Here is a 27663-nt window from a genome sequence, read left to right as displayed (position 1 = left end):
GCCTCCTACAGAAGGTGCCTTTGTCAAGACGACCCACGCTGGAAGGACACAGGGTGCACAGGCCTTGTCATGATTTCAAGTCACTGGCTGATGTCGGTGGAACGAGCTACACAGGCATTCTCTGCTGAGTCCTACTGGCTTGTCTGCCTTGCTTACAAAGGAGATTCAGAAATATGGAGAAGCCAAGGTATAGCTTCATGGTAGACCGTGTACTCGGCACACTCCAGATGGAACCCAGGGTTCCATCTCCAATATAAAACCAAAACAGAGGAAGAGGACAAGGTAGGAGCTGGAGAAAAGTCTCCTCCATCCGGGGCCAGCTATGGATCTACATAAAAAACGTCTTCCTGGCAAGTACAAGGGAGCCGATGCCTGGAAGGCAGGAAAGATTCAGATGTCCTGGCTTTAGAGCTTGAAAATACCCTTACGCCCCACCACACGCACACACAGGACCTTGAGGCCTCTGCTTCTCCTGGCTGCCAGTTCAGGGCAGTGCCAAGGGCAGGTGTCCTCTTCTTCGGCTTCTCACTCCTTGAGTGGATTTCCATATGCCAGTTTGGTTATGAAGTCTGGTTACTTAATATTTGTCTAAGTGTGGAAGACCTTTGCTCCAAAATTTCTATTGAAATATGAAACATGAATAGTGCTGGCCTAGGAGTCACAGGGGCTTCGCATCGACTCCAAGGATATCAGTTTGCCTCTCCAACCTTGTCCTTACAGAGGTAAAGCTGGGGATACTGCCTTTCCTTGCGGTCGCATGTGCCAGGTGCAGGAGTTCCTTGTAAGGGAACCTGCATTATCACAGACACAACAGACATTCATGGCAGGTCACCCTCCAGCATGGGTGCCCACCCCAGCTCAGCTGGTAGCTTACAATGTTCAGGAAGAAATGCTGGCTCCCAGCAAAATCACGCTGAAAAACCCGGGACCATCTGACCCTTGTTGTACCGTTTCCCAGACTGCCTCCTGTCCCATGTGGAGGTCTCACCCCAGTGTTATCAAGATTGCTAATAACCACCATGAAGAGGATTCAAAAATCTTCCAGTTTAAAATTTGAAAAAAAAAAAAACCTCTAGAAAACAAAAAACGGGACATAGTTGCTCTCAGCAGTTACAGAAATAAAAATTAAGAAAAACATGTTATTAGAGAACAAATGAGAGGTTCAAAGTTAAGAACTTTCTGATATGCAAGATAGCAGTCCAATAATGAACTCCCTATCATAGAAGTAGCCAAACATAGAGCCTAGGCTGGTGGGGTGGGGGCCTGCATCGGAGATCCCTTAGTAAATCACAAAGGCCCATCCAACTCCGGATCCCACAAAACAGAATAGCCAGTAGAACGACTCAAAATCCTGGAGACTCGTGGAGCAACAATCAGGCAGTATCCTTTATACTTGGAAGAAGTGCACTGACATCCAGCAAAGCTACGGCTTTACAGCATCGGAAATAAACACACTCACGGAGCGCATAAGCCTAAAGGTAGACAGAGCTGAAAACAGAAACAGGGTCAACCCAAGACAGGCACACAAGGCAGTGACAAGGGCGTAAGAATGTCCACAGCAAGCGGGCGGTGGTTTAATCCCAGCACTCGGGAGGCAGAGGCAGGTGGATCTCTGTGAGTTAGAAGCCAACCTGGTCTACAGAGTGAGTTCCTGGTCTACAGAGCGAGTTCCAGGACAGACTTCCAAAGCTACAGAGAAACCCTGTCTCGAAAAAACAAAACAAAACAATGACAACAAAAATGCCCACGGCAGACAGTGGGCACAGTTGCAGACATGCCCGTCCCTGTGACACCCTGCCACCAGCATATGCAGCTGGACTAGGATCCTTTCAAACTCTTGCCTGGAAAAGTGCTCCACACAGACTTCCTATAGAAAGGTCTGGCCTTCGATCTGGAGCCTTTCCTACCAGCGCGAAACATTAGCCCAAGATCAAGGCCACTGGTTCCACCCTGCACTCCCCACAGGGTGGGGAGCAACCCACGCACATAACTCATAACTCACAGTCGGGATAGAGCTTGATTGTTCTGGAACAGTAGTTCAGGCAGCACGTGCAGCTGGTTGCGGTTCAGTCGTCTGGAAAAGGTAACAGGAGAGGTAGGAGTCACGTGAGTGTTTCGGAGATGGCCGCGCAGGCCAGAAAGCCCTGCATTCCAAGTCTTTAGGACCAGAGCAGAGCCCCCAAGACTTCTTCCCTAAGACACAGCTCATCTGTGAGTGACCACTCAGCTACAGCACCAGAGGGGAATGAGCCTTCAACTAAACAGCAAGCGTGGTGGCCTTCCTTCTTTATCACCCTCCCCACTCCACCGCCCCCCCCACACAATCCACCAAGACCTGATTCCCAGATAATCCCAGCTATGTGTTGTATCCCTGACCTTATGAAATGTGCGCTAGATCCTAATGAGGTAGGACATTGCAGAGCTTGAGTGCTTTGTCCGTGGTTGGCTAGGCAGTGCTGGTTTCTGCTTGTCTAGCTGGTGGGGCTTTTCTTTTGTTTTTATTTTATTGTTTGCTCTGGTTCTTTTTTAATGAAAATAACATTATTATTATTATTAATTATTGAAAATGAATGCTATCAGTGAGCATGGAAGTGCATGCCTCTAATCCCAGCACTTGGGATGCTGAAGCAGGAGGATCACCGTGAGTTTGAGGATGGCCAGGTCTATATAATGAGTTCTAAAACAACCTGGGACAGACTGAGACCATATTTTAAAAAGGGGGGAAAGTTAGATAGATGATAGATAGATAGATACAGACAGAATGACAAACAGAGACAGAGAAATTTTTGCTTAAAGCAAACAAAAACAACAAAAACTCAGGTGCCAGGCATGGTGGCACACACCTCTAATCCCAGCACTTCAGAGGCAGAAGCAGGTGGAGCTCTGTGAGTTTGAACCCAGCCAGGGCTACACAGAGAGACCCTGTCTCAAAACAGCAAATAAATGTATTTTAAAAATAAAAATAAAAAACTCAAATTACAGTAAAAAAGATATTCAAATACCGGTGTGCCCCTTACTCGGCAGTTTATTTCTTGTCAGACAGCAGAGGTTTTATTTCAGTGCTGAGGGGTAAACCCAAGCTTCATGGATGCCAGGAAAGTGCTAGAACTGAGCTGTGCCCAGCCATGCTTTGATTTTTAATGCCCAGGTAGTGCTTTCGTAGTTTTCAATATTATAGGTAGTGGCTCGCAACCTTCCTAATGCTGCAAGCCTTCAATACAGTTCCTCATGCTGTGGCGACCCCCAAACATAAAATTATTTCCTTGCTACTTCTTAACTGCAATTTTGCTACTGCTATGAATCGTAATGTAATTATCTGATAAGTAGGATGTCTGATATGTCACCCCTGTGAAAGGGTAACTCGACCCCCAAAGGGGTCATGACCCATAGGTCAAGAACTGCTGTTCTAGGGTCAGTGCTATACACACAGGCAGGAGCCAGAAGTCTGGGTCTGGAATCTGCCTTATGGAAAGACAGAGCATTATAAGGCTCCAGACCTGCCATTGAGGAGTAGCTGTTTCAAACTAAAGCCGCTAATTCCTTAACACCGGGGTCTAGAATGCAGCAAAGGATGATGTCTAACTTTTGAGAAACTATAGCAGATGATAGTATAAATATTAAAAAAAAAAAAAAAGATGACTCTTGCAACACAATCTCCAGCAAGGCGTCCAGAGGTCCCCAAGTGATTCTCTCACTGACTAACCATGAGCCAGCTCAGCAAAAGGACTCACAGGAAGAGACTGAGCTCCACGCAGCCTGCAGGAACTCATCTACGGTTACCACCTCTGAGGTCGTCTTTCATCTGATACGTGAGAAAAGCCCTTGTCACCACATTGGGGACCACCATGTTCCCGCACAGGACAGACATCAGATTTACAGCTTTAGGAGACCGATTGGAAGAAACTGACTTTAAAGAGCAGGCTCCGAGGGAAACACATCATTGGCTCAGAAGAAAAGGGACTACCAGTGTAAGCCTTAAAACAACAAGAGCAGACATGGGATCTCTCCCAGTCCCTCAGCCCCAGTCCAATAAATTAATCCTGTATTTACCCTGCCTGGTAATTGCTAGGTTTAGTTTTGTTTTGTTTTCCTCCAAATTTTCTCATTTTTCTGGCTCCAGTCTTTAAGAACATTCAGAATGGGGAGGGAAGAGGAGGGAATTCAATGACTAATTTATACTGAAAATCAAAGGACACTGAAGGAGTGGTCACCGCAGTCGGAGGCACATGGGTACCTCAGGATAACAGTAGCTGAGGGCTCCCGCCACTTAGCCAGCCTTTCTGAACTCCTGACACCAAGACAGATGCTCCTCGCCTTCCCCTTGTAGGACAGAAACAGAGGGAAAGGTGGGTTCTCCTCTCAGGTATGATAACAATGCTCTCACTCAAGGACATACCCTCCTCCTTGCAGAACCAGGAGTAAACGTTTAATGCCGCCATCTTGCCACATGGCTTGGTTCTTATAGATACGTGCTGACTTTGTTGAGTTGCCTTCTTGAGAGTCAAGAGGAAAGCGATTCATGCAAGCATCTCTGGGATGATGTAGGCCTCTGAAGCTGACATTTTTTGCAGCTCCCATCCATGGCAACTGGGCATGCTCCATGACTGTGGCTACTATGCAACAGGACAGCTCTGGCCATGACTCAGGCCTCATGACTTCCAGGACCTCACACTCCGACTTCCGCACACACTTTCCCCAGCTGCTTGGGAGAACCAGCCATGTCCGCTCTCAAATTTGTTTATGCTACTACAGGTACTTAGAAGTAGGATTATGCGATTCAATCAAATTCATTCACAAATAAATGAAATGCCACTGGGAGGAGAGTCATCTATATGAAAATTACATTGGCTGCTTTGGAAGGATCTTAGAAGAAAAAAAGAAAAGCTGCCAATTGAAGGACTGTTGAATTCAGTAAAAAGATTAATTCTCAACCTAAATTGCTTCCAAGGTGCTGAAAAGAAAACTCATTCTACCTTCAAGAAACCCAAACAAAAAAATAATACTCGGTTTGGGTGTGTGGTTTGGGTGAATAAAGCCATACTGTACCCGAGATACTGTCTCATACTGAAAGGAATAGAGAAATTCTCGGGATGGGGGTGGAGGGGGTGAGGCTGGGAAAGGGGCCAATAAACTCACATTTCCATTTTAATTGAAAACGCTATGTTCACAGCCTGGGCGTTTTTATTTTGGCCCCCCACTTCCACAAGCTTTCACAAACCAATCCCCATGGTCTCCCACAAATCAGAGCAGATGGCTATTGCACTGGCTGCTCACTGAAGGGGTGCACAGTGCGTACCTGACACTCCTAGGGACAGAGTAACTGCCCGCTGTGGAGTGACTGGTGACCCAGCCGGAGAAACAGAGCTGAAACGGACAGAAGGGACAAGGTCTGCAGTGACAATCATGACCTCAGGTGGCAGCAGCAGGGCCAGGCCTCGTCAAGTCTAGACCCCTACCACCTTCTTGTCCCCTCGGATAAGAGCCAAGCCAGGCTCTTAGAGCCAGGTATTTTACTGTAAGGGTTTTAAAGAAAGCAAACACAGAGTGAACATCTGGCCTAGCGCTGGATGGCTGACTGCTCAGTTTAAGGCGGGGGGGGGGGGGGGGAATAGAGAGGGTGCAGGGAGGTATGGGAGGGGGATCTTCTGGGCGGCAAGAAGACAATGAAGCAAACATGCCTTTTCTCTTTGTTTAATGTTTTGTTTTCTTTGGCATAAAAATGAAAGGGGAGAGATTAATTAGGTCTTACTCATTAAGAGTCTAAGCTTTGAAGGCAAAACAATCTGGTTTTAATCCCCTCTTCTACACATGCGGCTTAGCCTCTGGGCACCTTGGTCTCTCATCTGTGGAATGCCACTTGCAGGAGCATTATCTCGGGGTTAGATGGCGTGCTACAGGGTCAAGGTCTTCACCTTGCACCTGGCAGCGGAAGGCACTCAGAATTAGCTGTAATTGCCATAGAAAGTCGTTGTGAGAAAATCAGGGAAAAGAGAAAGAAAAGAAGCACAAAGAACAAAAGAGAAGTATTCCATTGCCTCCTCTCTTGGCAGTATTAAGAGCTAATGGTCTCAACTGTTTCCCTCCTCTACGACACTCTTGACACTCTCTGTCTCTGTCTCTCTCACACTCATGCGCTCTCTGATTTTAGTTATACAAACATCAGTTTCTGCCTTTCTGACTAATTCACGTTCTGAGCACATCCCAGGGATGTTGATGGTGTTTCAGTCTTGATGTATCCGACCTCCACCCAAATGGTTCTTTTTAATTTTTGGTAATTTGCAAAGAATACCCAGAATTATGCATTTCTAGCCAGTTTTCTGGTCAGTTCCCTAATATAAAATGAACTTTCTGGTCCAAGAACATGACCTTTGGGGCTCTCCCACCCAGCATCTGCATCCAAACCATTTTGCAGGACCAAATGGTTGACCACAATATAGGGGCGAGTGTCTGCCCCCATCTTCACCCACCAGGTTCTTTTCTTTTTCTTTATCACCAATGTAAAATGAAGAAAATTCACCAAGACCCAGTTTCAAAATTGAAAGCCCCACTCAGAAGCAAGCCATGAAACCCTGAGAATGTCTCTACTTCCTCTTGCTGTGCTGTGGCCCTGTAGCTAAGACAGCATGCCTCAGGTTCAGGGACTGATGTGGGATGCCCTTCTGTATATGCCCTAAATATGTCTTATTAACGTTGGTTAATAAAGAAGCTGATTTGGCCAATAGCCAAGAAGAATAGAGCCAGGCAGGAAATCCAAGCAAAGATAAAGGGGAAAAGGGGGTGGAATCCGGAAGATGCCAGCAGCTGCCAGGGAAGCAAGATGTGAGAGGTAACAAGCCATGAGCCTCGTGGTAAAATAAAGAATAATAAAAATGGGTTATTTTCAGTTGTAAGAGCTAGTTAATAACAAGCCTGAGCTACTAGGCCAAACAGTTTGTAATTAATATTAAGTCTCAGAGTGGTTATTTGGGAACTGGTGGGCGGAAGAGAAACCTCCAGTTACAGGGGGCTTCCCTGGTAGTTCTGCTCAGCACACCAGTGACTTCCTTTATGAATCCAAAATCAATGAACGGCAGCCACCCCTCAGGAAAGATGGGTGGAAGGAACTCCAGTTGGATGAATTTTTGCCATCACATGTTCTGAGATTAACAGCAGGGCTACACCATGGATGGGAATGGGGCTGGTTTCTATTTTTTGTCTATTAGTATCTCACAAGGCACTATCAGGCAGGGTGAGGCTGGGACCCCCCACCTCAGTCCTTACTATAGGCTATAGGCCTGCTGACACAGGGTGAGGCTGGGACACACCCCCCCCACTTCAGGCCTGCTGACACCCTCTCAGGCAACCCCAGCACACTGCCCAGCCTGCATCCTATACTCACAGTCGCTCCAATTCCTTCATGTCATCAAAAGCTCCGCGCTCCACAGCTCCAATCTGGTTCTCCATCAGCTGCCTGGGAGAAAAAGAGACAAAAGAGCTATAGGATGCTAAGCAAGGGTTCCTAGGAACCCCAACAAGCTTCACTAGAGCAATGTGGGCTCAGAAGTGGGACGCGAGCCTTTCCCAGGCCCCAGGTAGATCCTAGTTCCAATTGAAGTGGTCACAGCTTCACACATTCCCCGGCTCAGGTCCCACAGCAAACTCTGGCTGGCAGAGCGGCACAGTGCCAATGCTCATGCTATGCTCGACGAAGGTGCTAGGCTTCAGGGGCACATGCTGTGCTCTGGCCCACAGCATGCACCCAAGAGACATGGCCAGCACGGCGGAGGAAAGCTATCCCAACTGGGCAGAGCCCACACACATAAGCAAAAATGCTAGTTGCCAGACAACACCCCCACTGTCTGCACCATAGTCCGCCTAGGCCCATCTGCTGACGAAAGGAGCGGGTGCCCAGGCCAAGCAACCACCTGGCTCCATGGGATTCTGCAACTTTCCCCACCAGCATGCTCTGATTCGGAGCATCTGACTGGTGGGCAGCATTTTTCACCAAGACATGGGATGCTGCGTGATCATTTTGGAGATGCTGAAGTACTTTTACTCCTGTGTTCTCTCCCCTCTCCTCTCCCAAGCAGATGGGTTGCATGCTCCTGCAGGGTTTGAATGTATACTTTTCTCTCTGCTGGAGGCCGATGGGAGGGGTTCCGGGAAGAGAGAAGGACTTCCCAGGATGGGAAGAAGAAAGTTTTGGTCGATGTGGGTCAGTTCTGGAGCAGCAAAGACTCCAGGAACCTCATCGCCCCCAACCTCAAGGTGGATCATCCACAAGGTCCCCCCACTCACCCCAAGGACCCCAGAACTGTGAAGTGTGCAGTTCTGAACCCTTGTACTATCCTGAGTGGGAGCTAAGGAGTTGTGTGATGGTGAGCAGGTAGGGCAGGGCCTCCAAAGCTAACTGAGGGGGTGAGGTTGGATCCCTGTGTTCCAAGGCTGCCTCTGCTCCCCAATATCAGCAGAGCACAGAGGGGTGGAGACCCAAAACGAGCCTCTCACCTCTGCCCTGCCTGGCAGGCACTACGGATGGGCCACTGCTTAGCCGGGCAGTACTAGCCACTTCCAGGGTCTCCACTCAGACAACTGAGTGAAGTCATGCCTGTCTTCTGTCCCCCTCAGCACCCTCTTGGACAGGGCCTGCGGCCTCACCGAGGAGTCCTTCTGAGATCACTGGAGATGATGGCTATGCTGCATTTCCCACCCCACCATCTAATGCATTGAATCTACAGCCTTGTATGATGTTTTGGAGGCAAGGCTCTTAGGGACAGTGAGAAAGTGATGTGGTAATCGGGGTGAGCCCTGATACCCAAGGATTAGTGAGTCCTCTCCGTGTGCTCAGGGAGCCAGACCACATGATGTCCCAGCACCTCAGCATCCAGAGCCTGAGCAAAGCCTGTCTGTAGTTCAGGTTCCAGCCATTGGTGCTCCACCAGAGCAAGCTGAGCTAAGCAGAGACCTATGGATTTTCCATGCCGCCTGCTCTTCCTTCAGTTCCAGAGATTCAAGTCCTCCGCCATTCTTTTCAGCCATGTGAAAGGCAGTAGCCTCTCTGGGTCAGGATGCTCAGCATCACCCCCTCATCCACTCAGGAGGCTCCTGACTCCACAACAGAAGGCCTGGGCTAACTTGTGACTCCCTACCTCCCCTCCAGAACTCTGTCTAGAGACCCAAGGCAGGGAGTGAGGAGAGAGGCAGACCCTGAGGGGGGCAGCAACCCGTACTCACAGCACTCGAAGCTGCTTCAGCCCAGCGAAGTCATTCTTATGGATCCGCGTGATGTTGTTGCCATTGAGCTCCCTGGCAGAGAAAGGGGGAAAGGAAGGGGTGAACAGAGTGGTCTGGGTCCCTAGGGCTCAGCTCAGACTCCCCTCCACCTGACTCGGATCAAGCCGTTTACCTCAGCACCCCCTCACCCTCCAAGCCAAGAAGCCCAGCAGGCCTGAGCCTCTATGCAGTTCACATTCCTGCAGCAGGAACCATGAACATGGCACACGGCTGGGGGTTGCAGAAACCCCACAAACGTGACTCTACCTCTGGGAACTCACCTAGATGGAGAGATAGGTCCCAGAGGAGAGAATCTGGTGGGGTGTGGGGGACATTCTGGGTCATCCTAACCAAACCTCAGACTCCACACCCATAAAATGAAGGGTACCAATTGTAACAACCTCATAGGGTTCACAGCAGCATAAACAGGTAAAGACCACGACTGCCCTTGGGGACACTGCAGTATCATCATGGGTGGCAGTGCCTTATGCTGGCAGGAGAAACACGGGAGGGTCGTGCAGTTCAGGAACACTGAAGAAGTGAGACTTGAGCTGAGTACTACAAGACAAGAAAGGCCTGCCTGAGGAAGCGTGGAGTAAACTCAAGGAAAAACCACTGAGTCAGTCAGTCCGAGTTTGAGTGGGAGTGGGAGACAGACAAAGAGTTCGGGACTGTGGGTCCAAGCAAACACAGTGCCTGAGAAAGCAAGCAGAGAAAAAGCAAGGAGCAAATGAAGGGTTTATACAGGAGCCCATAAGGCCATTCCTGAGGCAGTTAGGAACCTGTAGGACCTGGCCAAGGAGCCTGAAATCCTATCCCAGAGGCCAGACCTACTGATGCTGTGGTTCCTCCTTGCCCATCACCCTGGGTGTCTGCCTTGTCCTCCCTTCGAAGGTCCTTGGCCCTCCTACAGAAACGAGAACAGATTCTGACCTGCATCCTCATGGACATGCTAGACACAGACCCCACGTCAGATGCCGTATGGCCCTTTTCCACCCTGCCTCCTAGTGTTCTTTCAGATTCCATCCTGCAATTCCTCTTCCCAAAGCATCTGCTCAGCCTCAGGAAGCCAGGCCATGCCAATGGGAAAGTTCTCTGAAAACTTCAGTACCAGAAAGTTCGTGCACTGTCTGAGCCACCACAACACACACTCAGACCCCAGCTGTCCCCTCCAGTATCTAATCCATCTCTGAGGCAGGAGCCACACCGACTCTTCTTCCCCACCACTGCCATCATCACCGGCATGCTTTTCATCAACCTAAATGCCGCAACCAATACATACATGTATACGCGCGCGCACACACACTCACACACACATGCAAATAGAGACTGCCCATTCATTTCCCAGCCGCCCAGACTCAAATAACCACACAGAAACTATATAAGCTACAACACTGCTTGGCCAACGAATTAGGCATCTTTCTTGCTACCTCTTATGTCTTAAATTAACCCATTTCTATTAGTCTGTGTATTGCCACATGGCTGCAGCTTACTGGGGAAAATTCTGGCATCTGATTCCTTCAGCAGCTACTAGGCATCTCTTTGACTCCACCTACTCTCTCTATATATATCTCTTCCAGCCTGGCTATATTCTGCCCTGCCATAGGCCAAAGCGCTTTATTCATTAACCAATAAAAGCAACACATATACAGAAGGACCTCCCACATCACACACACACACACACACACACACGCACACATTCCATGTTCACCTGTAAATCACTCTCACTTAACCAAACAGTGACCAAAAGTTCCAGGTATGGCTGTGAGCTCAAACCAAGCCCAGGGCACTTTGTCCTGGATTGTGTTGAGAGCTATGTGGTCTAGACAATGTCCCAGGAACTTCAGTGCTCACCTGAGTTGCCATCATGACCATCTGAAAGATGAGGGCAGGACAGTTCCCTGTGTTGGGTGTGCTCCCTAGGACAACAACTGAGAGATGACAGAACCCTTAGCCATGACCTTCTGACCCTAGGGCCCCGGCTGTCAATCAAAGGTGACAAGCCAGTAATTCATTTGACCCACCATTCTCTGTACCTGGGACTCTCTGTTTCTGTCCCTTTTATAGTAGGATCAGAGGGGGCTTCGGTGATGCTCCAAGTTGCCAGACCATCGACATGTGCCCCAGACCAAGCCCCTTCCTCATTCTAAGTGTTGTGAGAAGCATCGTCTCCATGTGACAGGGGTTCTCGTCAATGCTAAGGTTTTGTCTTATTGATCTAAACATTCTTTCCTGGAATGGCCACCAATCTGTGCCTTCTGCAACACAACTTTTCTTCAAACCCTGGAACCGTCTCCGGGAACCCTTGCTAGCTGGCTCTGATGGCGGCTAACTGACGACAGCATGGCAGCCTTCCTCGGAGCCAGCATGATGAAACTCTGGGCCATAGCACAGGTCGTTTTGGTAGTTTCGTCTTTCTCATTATAAAGGTACGTCTTTGGGCTGGAGAGATGGCTCAGTGGTTAAAAGCACTGACTGCTCTTCCAGAGGTCCTGAGTTCAATTTCCAGCAACCACATGGTGGCTCACAACCATCTGTGATGCCTATTTTGGCATGCAAGCATACATGGAAGGAATGTTGTATACATAATAAATCTTAAAAAAATAAAATAAAGGTACATCTTTGATGGATTATAGGAACAAAAACGTTAGAACAGTGGCACATGGAACCTAGCCGGGTCACAAGGCAGCCTGTGTTCCATGAAAGCCACATATGTCCTCCCTGCAGACTCACACACACACAGATCTGTGCACAGGGGCACTGAGCCTGGGGCCACACGGTAATAGCTATAACTGCTGAGTGGTTAGAAATAGGATGACTTTAGTATCTTTTCAGCTTGCTTTTCTGCACTTTAGATTTCATAATCCAACATAGTATCCAACTGATTTCATTTAAAATTTTTTAAATAATAAAATAAAAATTTTAAATGGAAAAATGTTTAATTAAAAATTGGTGATGTGTAAATATTTTTTTCAAGTTTCTGGAAAAGAAAGAAAAAAATGAAAACCACGTATCTCTGGGAATAATCACAGGGATAATCTCCGCGGATATTCTAGAATATTTTTCTCTTGAGTCTGTTTTCTTTGGATACAACACTTATCTAACTGAGGTAACCTTACAGGCGCTTCGGATAAACTTGCTAAGACCAATTTTTTTAAAACTTTTTTCAATCCTTTGTGGATTTCACATCACGCATCCCAATCCCACTTGTCTCCCTGTCCCCTCGCATCTGCCCTCTGCCCTTGCAACCTCCCCAAAAGAAAACCAAATTTAAAAAAAAAAAAAAAAAGAAAGAAAGAAAAAAGAAAACAAAAATAAAGATTAAAAAATAAGAAAGAAGAAGAATCTGGTCGTGAAGCTGTAGGGCAGCACAGGGAGTCACAGTTTACCCTTTAGTCCAGACATCTATGCTTGTAACTTCACTGTTTGGAGTCACTGGTCGGGTTCGAGGCCTCTGGTTTCTGCTGCACCATGGGTAATGGGCTCACACTGGGGTTCCTTGTTTTTTAAGGCAGCTGGCTATCGCATACTCCCAGCATGCCACTGACCAAACCGAGAAAAGACAAATGCTAGGACTTGTCTGCCTGAGACAGGACCAACATGGAGCTCAGGAAGCCCAGAGCACAGAATACCCACTAGGTCGTGTGGAGGTGGACTGGCAGGCAGGAATTCCTGACTATGTCTGGGAGAGGGTCTCCATGGCAACACTCATGCATGGCTCCCTTTTCACCCAGCCAGTGAGCACACTGGGACACACACCTCAAGCCAGCCCCTCCTCCTCACTTCCTATCCAATACTCCATCACCATGTGAAAGGGACAGAGGGGCAAGGATTGGAACTACAGCTCACACAACACAAGTACAGCCTCTTTCCCTGATGGTACTTTCCCGGACTACTGTCCCAGCCCGTCTGCCCCAGGGACCCTCACTCTCACTGACCAGATCTAAGTGCCCCCTCTCTATAGAGAAGCCCTTTCTTTCCCATGTCTGAGGGCAGCTGCAACCTAGAAACATCGTATAGGCCTTAGCAGAGACGTGACCTTCCCAAGGTCGTCCCTGCAACCATGGCCTCTTGCTAGAATACAGCATCCGGGCCTCTGTCCTCCAACAGGTAGTCCCAGCGTGTTGCCATGGAAACTCTCTCCCAGAAGACATGCTGCTGGGACCCCTCCGTGACCACTGCAGTCAGAGCAGCAGGTAGTGTGCCCACAAGGGCAGTTTTCAGCCTCAGGGCTCGGAGGGGTTCCAGATATAGGCTGACCTGGGCTCCCCAAGGCTTTGCCGCTGAGGCCCACAGCTGCCACTGCTCCTTACCGGGTCCTGTGAGGTTCGTATTCTGTACCTGCTGCCAGCACTTGGTCCCATCGCACTCACAGCAGGTCCACTCTTCCCAACCTGCTGGTGTTCACAGCAGCAGAGCAGAATGGGCACAAAATAGAGAAGCCACTTGCCCAGTGGTTCACAGCCCATAGGTGATGAGGAAATGAGGGAACCGGGCCAGATTTCTTCCCCTACACCACGAAGCCTGACATTTTTGGCTTCCTCCTGCCTCATCACCCTGTGCCCTCAGGCACAGTAAGACTTTAGACAGAGCTAAGGTCCCTTGAGAGCTCTAGGGTCCTGTAGTAAGACCCAGAGCTTTGCCCAAGCAGCAGCCCAATCAGCAGCATCCGCAGGCTCCCAGCCCACCCAGCTAAACATGGTCTTAGTAGGAAAAAACTCGGGCCAGGGAACAGTCCCTGTTCTACCACCACACTAGCTGTGTGGTCTTGGGCCTGGAGCTCAAATCCTCTGTGCCTCAGTTTCCCTGTCTGTAAAATGAGAATGATGAACAATACCCCCTCCCAGCCCCTGAGCAAAGTCTTTAAACCTGCCCTCCCCTTGGCCGGGGTAGTCCTGCCCTCCCCTTGGCCTACCTCGTTTCGTCCTTCCCTTCCCGGTGGCAAACCTTCCCCTCCCAGAGCCACAGAGTCACCCCCTACGCCACAGTTCAAATCAGGGGTGGCTTTACAGGAATTTGAAGGAGTCCTGAACTGATGTCACAGCCCCCACACAAGACTACACGTTTGTTTTATTCGTATGATAATATTTTTTATTCCGAGACAGGGTTTCTCTGAGGCTTTGGAGCCCATCCTGTAACTAGACCAGGCTGGCCTTGAACTCACGGAGATGCACCTGCCTCTGTCTCCTGGGTGCTGGGATCAAAGGGGTGATAATTTTTTTGTTTGTTTTCCTCTCCTCTTCCAGGGTCGAGCATGGCACGTGACACCTGTTTCTATAGGCTTTCTGGAAGCGCGTAGTGGACCTTGACTTGGTACTGGCAGTGCTGGCTTCAGTAGGTTCTCTGTTTCCCTCCCCACCCCAACCCCCCAACCTGCCCGCACCCCACTTGATATATGCGTTTCTCAGATGGACATATCCTGAGCATTTCACGTACAGAGTGTGCGTCTTGACAGCAACCTATTCTCTCCCAGGGCCTTCTCCCAGATGAGCCCAGGGTGAACCAGGGAACACTGCTGGTGAAAGCAGCCAGGCACAGAGGTCCTCCAAGAGCATCCCGTCGGAGGCTGGATGGCAGTCTGTTGGGCGTATTCATCACTCGCGCACCCATTGGCCTTTGGCAGTCGGGAATAGTGCTGCTATGAACATGGATGCAAGGGTACAAAGTAGCTCTCTTCAAGGCTCTGCTCTCAATCCTGCTGGGTCACGCGGTACATTAGCTTGCTTTCTGTGAAATGATGAAACACTGTGATCAAGGCCACTTATAGAAGGGCTTACGTGTCTTACAGTTCCATCATATGAGCAACGGGCATAGCAGCAGGAACTAGGTGCACAGAAAGAGATTTTGAGCTCGCCAAGGCTACCTCCAGGGACATAATTCCTCCCAGATGGCTTCACCTCTTAAGATTCTCCCTCAATCAGTGCCACCAGTTGGGGACCAAGTGTCGAGGTATGTGAGCTGCATAGGAAACATCCTCACTCAAACCACAGCATACAATAGTTCTTTTTTTTCCCCTAAGACAGGGTCTCACTATGTAGCTCTGGCTATCCTAGAACTTGTTCTATAGACCAAGCTGGCCTTGAACTCACAGAGATCCGCTGGCCTCTGCCTCCTGAATGCTGGGATTAAAAGCATGTGCCACCACCACCCGGCCAATAATTCTATTTTTAATTTTTTGAGACATTGCTATTCTGTTTTGCAGAGCAGCTGCTTCCTTTGATGTCCTCACCAACAGGTGTTAGTTTCTGTCTGGGAATTTTTTTTTAATGGTAGCAATCCCATTAGGAGTGAAGGAATTGGCTCCAATGCAAATCTAATCCCATGGATACTTTTCTGTCCTGAGAGTCACACTTCAACTGGTTCTTTACTGAGACAGTACCTTACGCTTGGCAATCCCCTCCTCTGAGCTGGGAGCTGCCCCCCTTACACACATACACACACACAACACGTACATACACACACACACAACACACACACACACACTGCAGCAAGGACCCTCCCAAATAGCCGCCAGGCCTTCCAGTTCCCCCCACCAGCGGCCACTGACTCCCTGAGGCTGATCTCCACCTGCAACCTACTTCTCTGCACCCCAGCATCTTCTCTCCATCCTCCACCTCTGGATGGGATGCCCCCTCCCTGTGCCAGCTTAGAGACTTGAGTCTCCCCTAAATGTGCACAGGCAGGAATCAATGGTGGAGCAGGGGAACCAGGTGGCCTCAAGGCCCCAGTGCTGAGCACTGACAGGTGCTTTGTACCGCTGAGTGAGTGAAGAGAGCCAGGCCTTATTAACATCTGAAGAACAGCAGGCTCCGGTCAGATTTAAAAGCTACCCACAAACACATCTCACAGCCTGACTCAGGGAGTCTCGGCCCACCACTGCGCAGCCAGCTGTCCTGTCCCCGCTGCAGATGGTTCCACCTCTCTGAGAAGCTGGTTAGAGTAGCATCTTCTCCCAGGACTGCTGAGTAAGAGGAGAGCCTAGATTAAACTGGAAAGCATTTTTGCCGAGTCTGCCCTGAGGGGTGTAAAGGGTGACCACAAGCACCATCAAGATACATCTCTGTACCCACCCTTCTCTGACCTATTGCTTGCCCTCCCCCGCCCCATCCCTCAAGGGCCCACCTCCCACCATTGCTATAACATAAGCAGGCAACTCTCTGGGACTGCTTGGCCGAGTTTCCTCTGTGCTGCCCTCTCCTCCCCAAACTTCCCACCCACTCACCCCCACCATCTGCTCCTGCCTGTCTTCCCGGAAGCTGTTAGTCCCAGGCTGCAGTGATCCTGGCCTCATGTGCCAGCAGCTGGCTTTGCCCTCATCCCCAGAGGGTTGCTGGTCCTACCCTGTTCATCTTCCTCTCCAGATCCACCTAGTGCTCCCCACTGAGAGCATAGCTCCTCCCACACGAGCCTTCCTTTCCTCGCTGCCAGCTCTTCCTCTGAATCCTCTCTGTGTGGGTTAGAATTAGAGGAAGTTCTGTGGCCTCGAAGGGTACACTTTCTTCTTTAGGAGACCCCAAAAGCAAGCAGCGCTTCCAGATCTTATTCTGTGCACCCCAAATCTGAATCTCCTGAAATCACCTCTGCTGAAGAATCAATATGTCTGGGATGAGCCTGGGAGTGTACAATTTGTGCTAGACTGTATTTAGTCACGGGTCTATCCCAGGCTGGACCTGTGGGCTTCTCTGTGTGCGGCCTCAGCCCTGTGGAAATTCTATGATGATTGAGGATCTCTGTCACGGCTGTAAAAATGACCACATTCCTAGCAGCCCAAACCACCCCAAATCCACCACCTCACAGTTCTGGGGTCCAGTGTGTCTCACTGGGTGAAAGCGGAAGCACTCAGCTGCTTCCTCTGGCCACCCCAGGCCATTATCCCTTTCCTTACATTTCACTGGCTGTGGACCTTGGCTTGGGGACTCCTCCTCAACAACCTCCAATTTCTTACTTCCATCACCACATTTTCTGTCTCGTCCCGGCCTTCGTTCCTCTTTAAAGGGCCCCTTGGATAACGCTGAACCCACTCAGGTGATCCAGGATCACCCCCATTGCCTCATGATCTTTGGTTTGACCCCATCTACAAAGTTTAGTTGTAAGGTAGTGGGGTTGCAAGTCCCCGGGGAATGGATATGGGCGTCTCTGTGGGCTGTTACTCGGTTGACCACTGTGACCACTATGTCTAAGGCAAAGAGCAGAATGCATGAAATGTCCCATCAGGAGTGGAATTTTCAAAAGAAAAAGAACTCATTAAACACATGTTTCTTGAGTGCTATGTTCCAGATACAATGGTAGAATGATACATGGCACACAGCTTGTGCCCTCAGGAAAGTACAAATCTAATTCACCCCCAGGCAAGTTACCCTGTTAAGGAGATGTGGCCAGTCACGGCACTGCTTGCCTGTAATCCCAGCGTCAGGAGCCTGAGGTAGGAACATGACGAATCTGAAGGCAACCTAGACCACATAGCAAGTTTCAGGATACAAACTACATGGTGAGATCCTGTCTCCAAATAGGGGAGCCTATTATACTTCTCTGTCTTTCAAAATAAGTTAATTAAAAATAAATATATAAAGGACTGGGGAAAAAGAAAATAACAATTAGGCACCAATTGTTGAAGATAGGATTCATTAATCAGTGTTGAATTAATAGCTGACATTTTGAAGAAGCACACGACTCTGCATAGTCCCCTAGCTACTTTGCACCTGAATATGGAAAGTCACTTTACGGCCGAGGACTCTAGCAAGACATCATCTTTACCAGAAGATGCAGGTCAGCCAGCAAGTCTCGTGGATGCATCACCCCTGTGACATTCTCGCTAAAAATGTGCAGGCTCAACCAAGTTACGAAAAATACTGAACAAGCCAGGCGTGGTGATGCACACATTTAATCCCAGCACTCAGGAGACAGAGGGAAGTGATCTTTGTGGGTTTGAGGCCAGCCTGGTCTACACAGTGAGTTCCAGGCCAGCCAGGAAAACATGGTAAAACTCTGTCTTAAAAACTAGACAGACAGACAGACAGATAACTAGACAATCAAACCAATGAACTTTGCACAACATAACTAGCTAATGATCTTTCCAAAGAGTCAATGTTATAAAGAGCCAGAAGGGACAAAGGCCTGCCCTAGACTGAAGGAGATTGAGGAGAGATGTGAGTAAAGACAGTGCAGACCCCTGGGATTCAGGGGGCCATTTGTGGGTGAAAAGAAGAAGAAAAGCCCATTACTTGGTTAATAATATTATAACTATGTTAAGTTCTCAATTGGCTAACTGCTCTGTGGTTATAAAGCTAGCACTGGGGAAGCTGGCTGAAGCATATGTGGGAACTATCTGAATTTCTAATTCATTCAACTACTTCATGAATTAAGTCACCTAAAACCACTTTAGAAAAAGAAAAGACTTTTTTTTTAAAAAAAAAAAAAAAGAAGAAGAATAAAACTGTAGCAATAATGACAAATTCCAGTGACAGAAATTACATAATCGACTTTCTCCGCACAGTCGGCTGCTGCCCTCCAACACCATTCCAGTTATTCTGCACACCAAAGTGAAGCAGTAGAATTCCTGAAAACACCACTCGTACGTGCCCCTCCCAGCTCAAAACCCCTGGGGCAGATGCTCAAAGGGGCTGTGAACAGGATGGCAGATGGGCTTGCCCCCACTCCCACCAGCCAAATCTGAGCTACTCTCAACATCGAATAGAAACGTTAACAAACTAGATTCCAACAAATAAAATAATAACACAGGTCTGTTATAACTAGACAAACAGATGGAGGAGAAGGGGAGATCCTTTCTTACCAGCTAATAGTGAGGAAAAGATGCAGCCAGGAGTCAGTCATTGGGTCTGAAGCCCCAGACAAAGTTCTGAAGAGCAGGTTATACACACTCAAAATGTCTCCCAGAGACTACTTAACACAGAAGAAAACAGATCAACGTTGACATCTATGTGCCTACGGATCAGAGCGAAAGTCAACAATGCCAGGACAGACTAACACTGTGTGTCTCTTCACAGGATGCAAAGAAGGGAACAAGGTGATTTACTTAGAATTCTTAGTTAAAATGGGATGTAACCCTAAGGAACGGTTGGATAAAGCCAAACTGAAGGGTAAACTGCCTGATAGCTGGACTATAGGCCTCAGTATGTCAAAGTCAAAAAGAACAAAGGCAGAGAAGACACCCCAACTAAAGATGAAGAGCCATGACTTCTAATGCTATCTGGTCAGAGTCTGAACCTTGGAAAAGGGTTGGTCAAACAGCTGGTGAAAACCGACTGTGAGTTACCGGATTGCGTTGTCTGATGTTCTCAGTTTGGTAGATTTGTTGTTCTTAGAAAATATACAAATACTTAAAATTTTACAGGCCTTCAGCCTATTCTTTTTTTTTTTTTTGGTTTTTCGAGACAGGGTTTCTCTGTGGTTTTGGAGCCTGTCCTGGAACTAGCTCTTGTAGACCAGGCTGGTCTCGAACTCACAGAGATCCGCCTGCCTCTGCCTCCCAAGTGCTGGGCTTCAGCCTATTCTTAAATGGGGAAAAAATCTTGCGGCCAGATGTGGTGGTACATGCCTGCCGTCCGGTCCTTGGGATCCTAAGTTCAAAGCCAGGCTGGGCTGCAAAGTGAGAGCCTCCCTCAAAGACTGTATCTGAACTTGTGTGTCTTAAATGTGAGGGTGAGTTATCTAAGAAAGGACATAGAACGAAATGAACAACCGAGTCTGGTTAAAAGAGACGCAGGAGTTCCTAACCCTTCTGTTGGAACTTTTCTAACAAAACAAAAAAATTGTAGCGAGCACAAGGGCTCTTTGTGAGTGAAGAAAATCATCTACAGTTGGACTCGGGAGGTGTTTGCTCAGCTCTGCTGATTTGTTTTAAAACCACTGACTTTTCAAAAACTTAATACATGCTTTTATACACAAGTACACGCACTCATGCGCACACACGCACACACCATGGCAGCTTCTCCTTTTTCTCAGCCCCCTGACCCGATGCTTTCCTAGAATTCACCCACAAACTTCTTCACTCCTCGGGTGGATCTCCTCCTCCTCCCCCCCCACCCCGACCCCAAATCTATGTCACTCACCTCTGTTTCCCCAAATGTGCTCGCCCTTCCCCCACTCCACCTGCCTTCCAGAGTCAAACCCTCAGTTGGCTCCAGCCCTGCCCCAACCTCTCTCTCCCTGTCATGGCCAAGTGCCTCCCATCCATCTCCCTCATCTCTGCACTGACAGAACCGTGGCTACAGGCTGCGCAGTAGTCTAAGCCCATAGCTAGATATTTCACGTCAACTTTACAGCCCTACCAGCAAAATGTCACCACTGGTCCCAGGAAATCGAGGCACCGGCACCGCTGAGCTGCCCAAAGTCTCCCAGGTGGCAGCTGATGGAGCCAGGATGCAAAGTAGGCCATTGTCACAGCGATGCCTGCCTGTGTTGGAAGCCGCTGTGCTCCCGGTCCCTACAGATGTCCCTGCATGCTTATTCTTTCTCTCCCACCCCCTGCAAGCTCCCAGAGGAACCAGCCCATACCCAGACCTCTCTTGATGTGATGCACACACGGCAGGTGCCCAACAGCTGTTTGTTGGCCACGGGCTGGGTTCCAGAAAGGAGAGGAGGGGGCGGCAAGCCCCATCAAAAACAGGAGCCAATTCTCCACCCCCAGCGCAGCCCAGCTCCCTGGCTACTGCCCAAGGCCCGGCCGTCATCTGCTCCGGGTAATAAGTATTTGTACGGCGATAATTACAGCATTTGGGAAGAAAATCCCATTAAGCGAGAGCCCCGCCGAGCTGCTAATGCCGGCACAGAACTGGAGGCGGCAACTCCGCCAAACGCCTGGCCGTCTGCTCCCGATAACGCGGGGGCCGCCTGTCCCCACCGCCCCATACAGGCCCCGAGAGAGCATGGACGCCTCTGCCTCGCGGCCTCCAGCAGCACGGGCCAGCTCCTCGCACACTGAGAAGTGGTACTGAGGAAGGACAGCATCCTCATTCTGGTGTGGTCCAGGGCTCTCAGCCACTGCCTGGTGAGAGAAGAGGGTAGTTGTTGCAGGGATCCTGCCCTGAGTGGTCTCAGAATCCTTTTATGTCCCTGAAGCTCTCTGTCACATTAATAACAATGATAATCATGCCTTTTATTGGGCACTTGCTTTCTGCCAGGCTCTGTGAGGCACGCAGCACCTCTCTGCCTATTATTGAGTTCAGTCCTCTGGCCCAGCCTTTGAAGCAGGTCCTGTCATTACCTCCACTTTATAGGCAAGAAACCGGAGACTCGGAGCGGTGCGCCTCTCCTAAGCACTTATCTCAATTTGCAGTTATGTCTTTATTCTCCTATCAACTATTCTTCCCGGTCCCCTGCTGGACAGGAGCTTGGGGAGAGGCTGTTTCTTCTTCCACTCAGCAAAATGCAGGGGGCTCAGTAGACAGCAGCGATCTGTTGAATGAGGGAATGCAACCCCACAGGACGCCCCAGCTGCCAAGAGGCTGAGCAAGACTAACAAAATACCAGGCGGGCTACATCACAACCCTCCACCCTGCAGAGTCCCTTCTCCCTGTATCCGAATTGCAAGGGGCAGAAGAAAATTTGCTCAAGTAAGACGACCACATGCTCTTAGAAGCGGGAGCCCAGGAGAGAAGCCAAAAGCATGGCGGAGCCTCAGCAAATACCTCCCGAGCACACCCGAACCTTCTAGCCTTCAGCACTGGCTTCTCGCTGTATTAGCACCCAACGTTTGAATTATGAAGCGTTTCATAAACTCATTATGAGAAAATCCTTGGGAAGGTCTTATGGGATAGGAAGTATTATTCCCACAGGCCACCGGACTGCAGCATGTTTCCTGCAAAGGTGTCGTTATCCCCTTCATATGTGGGCAGAAGGGGTGCATGCAGGTTAAGGACCACCGCTGGGTCTCTGTGCCAGCTGCTCGGAGTCTAGCACTAAATTTAGCACCCTGGCTACCATACCAGTACCTGTGAGAGCAGAAGACTCACCCCCACCAGGGTCACCTCCCTCCTTAGAGCAGTCTCTACTGTAGGACCCCAGAGTGGCTCACCCAATCAGGCCTTGATGGCAAACGTGGTTTCAGTCCCTGGCCTCAATTCCAACATTTTATGGATTCTTTTGTTTGTTTGATTGTTTTTTGTTTTGTTTTGTTTTTCAAGACAGGTTTTCTCTGTGTAACAGTCCTGGCTGTCCTGGAACTCAACTCTGTAGACCAGACTGGCCTTGAACTCACTGAGATCTGCCTTCCTCTGCCTCCCAAGTGCTGGAATTAAAGATGTGTGCCACCACTGCCCGGCATTATATAGATTCTACATAGGCTCCCCAAACCATGAATGTGTCCATTGACTATCCAGCAGCTTAAGGAGAGGAGCCCAGGCTAGTCACAGACTTTGGCAGCATGTATGCAGCTACAGCCAGATAGACCAACCAGAGAAAGGACACGGGACACAGACCACAGCAAGAGAGCAAGGCTCACAGCCTGACAAGTGACAAATATGGTAGACCGGAGGAGGAGGTGTGAGGGGGGTTGGCAATCAGTATCCTGGCCTTCCAGGGGCCCTGCGTCCATCCTTGGATGACTGCATGAATGTTCAGCAGACATCTTTCCCTCTCTGCTCCCACAGGAGACTCAGTGGCAAGCCCAAACTACAGGGGCCACGGCAGTGAGGCAGAGCAGTGTCCATACAAGCTAAACCTGCTTGTCATACTCCTGGGTACTCTAGTGCAAACCACTAGAAAAAAAAATAAAGAAATCCCCCTGAAAGTCAAGAGCCTTGAGTGGAAGGAAGCGGGAAAGTTAACATTTGGCCAGCGTGGCTGAGTCCCTCTTAGCCTGGGTCCTGCAAAGACGAGACTCTTGCAGCGTCTTGGCAGCAGGGTCTCCAATCCTTTACTCCTCGCTGTAATTGTTCTGTTACAGTGAATTATTTAGCATTCCTTCCCATCCATCCAGCCTTCAGCCTCTGTGACTGGACCAGTTTCCTCAACAGCACTGGGCCTTCCACAAGCTCTCCCCAGAAGTCTCCACAGAAAACCAGGGCACTTTTTTCCCACTTGGGAGAACAGGTCTGAACCCAGAGTAATAGAATATATGGTCATAAAGTTGCTGGAGCACCTGGGCTACAGCCGAGGATGTGCAGCGGACTACAGACAAACACACAGCCTTTCAGAAATTTCCCAGCCTGGGGAGCTGCTGGCTAGTGCCTGCTCAGCACACATGTCCAGCTCCCCTAAGATGCTCACTCTGGGCTCAGACCCAGACATCCCCAAGACAGTGTGAGGCTGGAGGAAAGGCTCTCCCGGCCCTTCCTAATCTTTCTTTACAACCTCTGCCTCCTCTGGACACTGTGATTCAGCCTCAGAGAAAATCTGAACTGCTCGCTGCCAGGCCAGCCACTCCTGGCTGCAGGCTTTGTGCTCAGGCAGCCACTCCAACCTGTGCTGCCTGCGTTCCGCTGACAAAACCCACTAACCCTAACAATACTCCCCAATCTTCTAAGAAGGCCCTTCACTCCCCAAAAAGGGCTTCTTGACCCAGTGTTCTCACAGGGCTAGCCTGGCCTCTCCTTCCATCTTCTAGCTAATGATCCCCTGTCCAGTCCTTCACACCATCTGCCCTTTGAAGGCGGAGACAGATTCACTCTCTGTTGGGATCTCTGCACCCAGGGTAGGCACTGTTTTGATGAGCATGAGCCGTCTCTTCCTGTGCTACCGACAGTCTTTTACTTAGCAAGTATCAGAACTCTAGCTTCTTCCAAACAGTGCCTTCCATCCTCCCAAGAGGCAGAAACCCATTTTAACCCAAACCCTTTATCCGGATAGAAAACAACTAAGGTTCAGAGGGGTCTGGTAATTTGTCCAAAGTCTCACAGCCAATACTTCACACTACTGTTTCAAACCAGGGCTGTCTCCAACCCTGCTCTATCCCAAGATTCACTTCATCTCACTGATTATAAAAGACTAAAGAGCCGGGCAGTGGTGGCGCACCCCTTTAATCCCAGCACTCGGGAGGCAGAGGCAGGTGGATCTCTTTGAGTTCAAGGCCAGCCTGGTCTATAGAACAAGTTCTAGGACAGCCAAGGCTACACAGAGAAACCCTGTCAAAAAAAAAAAAAACAAAAAAAAACTCCCCTAAAAAAAACTCCCCTAAAGAAAGGCTAAAGGATTCGTGAAAGTCAAACAGACCCTATCCTAAACATTCAAGGTAGCAGGAAACAAGAATGCCGAAGAGTCAGCTTCAAAGCAAAGGAGAGGGGCTCATGTGTTTTATGTGCGGGCTGCTACCAGGATAGCAGCTGCAGGAGAAACACACCACTATGTAAAGCAGGGGACAGCAATTGTGTCCAGAAAGAACAGTCCAATCAGGTGACTGATGACCTCAGCGATCCTCCAGACTTTTTGGTCATTAGCTCCTCTCCAAGTCCATGAGGCTGCCTCGAGGAAACTCAGTATGGTGCCACCCCCAATTTCTACACACACACACACATACCAATTCCCAACTAGATTGCATGCAGATTGCAAAGTCTCTAAAACTGTCACAGGAATGTCTCAAACCCAGCCAAAGAGAGTCTGGGGCAAGCGTTCTCACTAATTGCTGGCCTTGGTACTTCAGAGTTTGATGTATCAAACAGTTCTCTCCAGGGTGTGCCTCTGACCAGCTGGAACTCATGAAAATATGCTCAAAAGTTAGCAAAATATGTATACCATTTCTGAAGCTCACTGCAGTCACCCAGAAGTTTGGGAAGAAAAGGGGAAACCCTCTTCAAAGAAACCAGCAGCAGCCTTTTCCAAAGTAGCAATGAAAATCTCCCAGTGTGGTCACCTCTGAGAGCTGTACAAAAGCCCTGTAAATGACTAGAAATCCACTGGCAAGACCCACAGACCCGTGTCCTCACACTACTGTGGTGTCTTTAGATGCTGGGACTTCACACAGACCGTATTCTGCAGGAAAAGAAAACATATCACACAGGTCTGTGAACACAGGCTCTACCGTGCTCAGCAGGTCTAGAAAGGGTGGAGTTCCCTCAAGAATCCAGAAGTAGAAGAGAACAAGGGAAGAGAAATGGTGGCTTTTGTGACTTGTCACCGTCAATATCTTCAACCTCGAGCCCAAGTGTCTCCCCTCTCGCCTCTACTATCATTCCTGGGCTCCTAGTCCAGGACACATCTAACCCTTACAGGGTTCTGAATGTCACATGCCCCAAACCCCAAACCCAAGGCCCTCGGGTTCCATTGTCTGTCTGCCGGCTGGGAATGGGGACCGAAGGAGGGAGGGTAGGTTGTTGACACCTTTAAGGGAAGAATTAGCAAGGCTTTGAGGACAAACAATGGGTAGAATAAGAGCCCAGAAACTTCTGCTCCGTGGCACCAAGCAGCCAGCCCTCGGAGCCCAAACCCACCTGCTCGCTCAGAACCCAGTCAAGCCCCAAATGTCCAAAGGGAGACACTGTGCTAGGCGTGTGTGGGAAGGTTTTCTCCTGAGTGCCAGGAAGACTCTCTGGCACCGATTCGCAGGTATCCTGGCAGAATAGAATGCTGTGCTGTGGAAAGGGACTGCCACCGTGCAGAGCGCAACGGGCAGGTGTGAAGATGGGCTGGCAACACGTCCAGGGCCCTTTGAATCAGGCAGCTGGAGACAGCAGCGCTCTTGGCTACTGGCTCCCGAAAGACCTTACCAAGGCACTGACTCCTCTACTGGCAACGGAGCCCAACAGTCTTGCGCCCCCACCTCAACCCCGGCCCTCGGATGCGTCAGGGTGGAAGAGCAACCTGGGGCGGGGAGGAGTCCCAGTGGACGGGTGGAGCCGTACTCACAAGCGCTCGGTGTTCCGTGGGATGTTCTTGGGTATGGCCTGTAACCCCGTGCCATGGCAGTCCACGGTGGTGCCGGTGCAGGTGCAGAGGGCGGGGCACGCCTTGGCCCCCAGGCGCCACGCGACTGCCCACAGCAGCAACCACAGCTCCGGTCTGCTCAACCCCGAAGAGGACCCGCGCTGGGGCGTCAGCGCCATGGTGCCCTCACAGTATCCCGCTCGCGTGCCAGACGGCTGCAGCCGCTGACCATTCCCGTCTGGGGCCGTCCCCAGGTGCTATCCCCGCCGAGCCACCGAAGAACCGGGAGGGATCGTGCGATGCGCCCTAGCGGTACGGGTGGCACCTAGATGCTCCCAGAGACCCGGTCAGTGCTCGGATCCAGAAAAGGCGCCTTAAGCGGAGGACGCACGACTCCTCTCCCGGAGCTCGCTGCCAGCGTCTCCCTCTCCCTCACTCCAGCTCCCAACTGACTGCTGCGAGGAGGAAAATGGGCAGGCCGCGCGCGCCCGCCCGCGCCCGCGCGCGCGCACACACACACACACACACCCGCACGCTCGTTCGCTCGCTCGCTCACTCACACCCGGCAGTCATCCATCAATCGAAAAGCACACATCCAGAGCCAGACCCCTTCCCGCCCTCCCCCCAGCAGCACGGACCACCGCCCGCTTCCTCCCCACCACTCCTCTGCCTCCTCTGCTGCAGCAGAGGCCCAGCCGCTGGCATACAGTTTCAAAGGTGCAACCTCCCAGGCGCCAGGGGCTTGGGGGAAGGGGGGTTGCAGGCTGGACCTGCTCTGTAGATCTGTAGATGCTCTCTCTCTCTCCTCTCTTTCTGTGTGTGTGTGTGTGTGTGTGTGTTTCTCTGTGTGTGTTTCTGTGTGCAAGGATATGAACATTCAGACCAGTCACTTTAGCACCCGCAGCTGCTGGCCCAGAGGATCAAAGAGATTATTTCCCCCCCACACACACATACACACCGCCACACCTTCCCTGGGACCACAAACCTTCCCTGTGGCTAAAGAGGTCACTAGACCCCAATAACTTTCTTTGTCAATTGTTTGTGAGCTTTTGGTCCCAGGTTGCCTCTCCAAGTTGTTCAGCCTTGGACCTTGAGGACAGAACCTTGAGAGAACACAAAAGCCCCAAGCCAGGTTAGTCTTCCTCCCTCAACGCCAGCTCTCCCCAAATGGCAGTGCTCTTTTTCTCTGGAGAACAGAAGCAAACCAGCCAGCTGGAGTAACAAGAGTCCTGGCTGGGCTTTGTGTGGGGGTGGCGGGGAGTTCTACCCAAGCCTCTTTACTGGTGTACCAATGGGGGAGCAGGCCTGTCAGGGAGTCTTGGAGATCCATCAAACATCCTTCTCCACATCTGACAGGTGGAAACAGATGCAAAGGAATATTTGCTCCTATCATCAAAAGGCCACAGTCTGAGCAGAGAGAGCACACAGCCTGTTGAGGAGAAAAACGCCACCCAGTCATCCACCACCTGTATAGGACCCTGAGCTTCACAGTCCGTGGGCAAGGGTTTTTTCTTATTCTGACACAGTTGGGGGTGTGGATGTGAATAGGAAATCCAGTAAGGGACAGAACTCCCTCTAACCCTAGAAAAAGCAAAG

General features: G+C 50.0%; 1 protein-coding gene across 2 annotated transcripts in view; it reads right to left on the bottom strand.

The window, feature by feature from the left end:
- Positions 1–26503, bottom strand: part of Slit1 (slit guidance ligand 1) — a 147044-nt gene extending 120541 nt beyond the window's left edge. For both annotated transcript variants that reach the window (XM_057777103.1, XM_057777104.1), the window contains exons 1-4: positions 26050–26503; positions 9214–9285; positions 7379–7450; positions 2003–2074 (exon numbers count right to left, since the gene is read on the bottom strand). In XM_057777103.1, the coding sequence (XP_057633086.1) occupies positions 2003–2074; positions 7379–7450; positions 9214–9285; positions 26050–26246 (413 nt within the window). In that variant the 5' untranslated portion in view covers positions 26247–26503. The remainder of the gene's footprint in view (positions 1–2002; positions 2075–7378; positions 7451–9213; positions 9286–26049) is intronic.
- Positions 26504–27663: the final 1160 nt, after the last annotated feature.

The sequence above is a fragment of the Chionomys nivalis genome, chromosome 8, assembly GCF_950005125.1.
Source record: "Chionomys nivalis chromosome 8, mChiNiv1.1, whole genome shotgun sequence".
Classification (NCBI taxonomy): domain Eukaryota; kingdom Metazoa; phylum Chordata; class Mammalia; order Rodentia; family Cricetidae; genus Chionomys; species Chionomys nivalis.
This window is presented reverse-complemented; position numbering and strand designations above follow the sequence as displayed.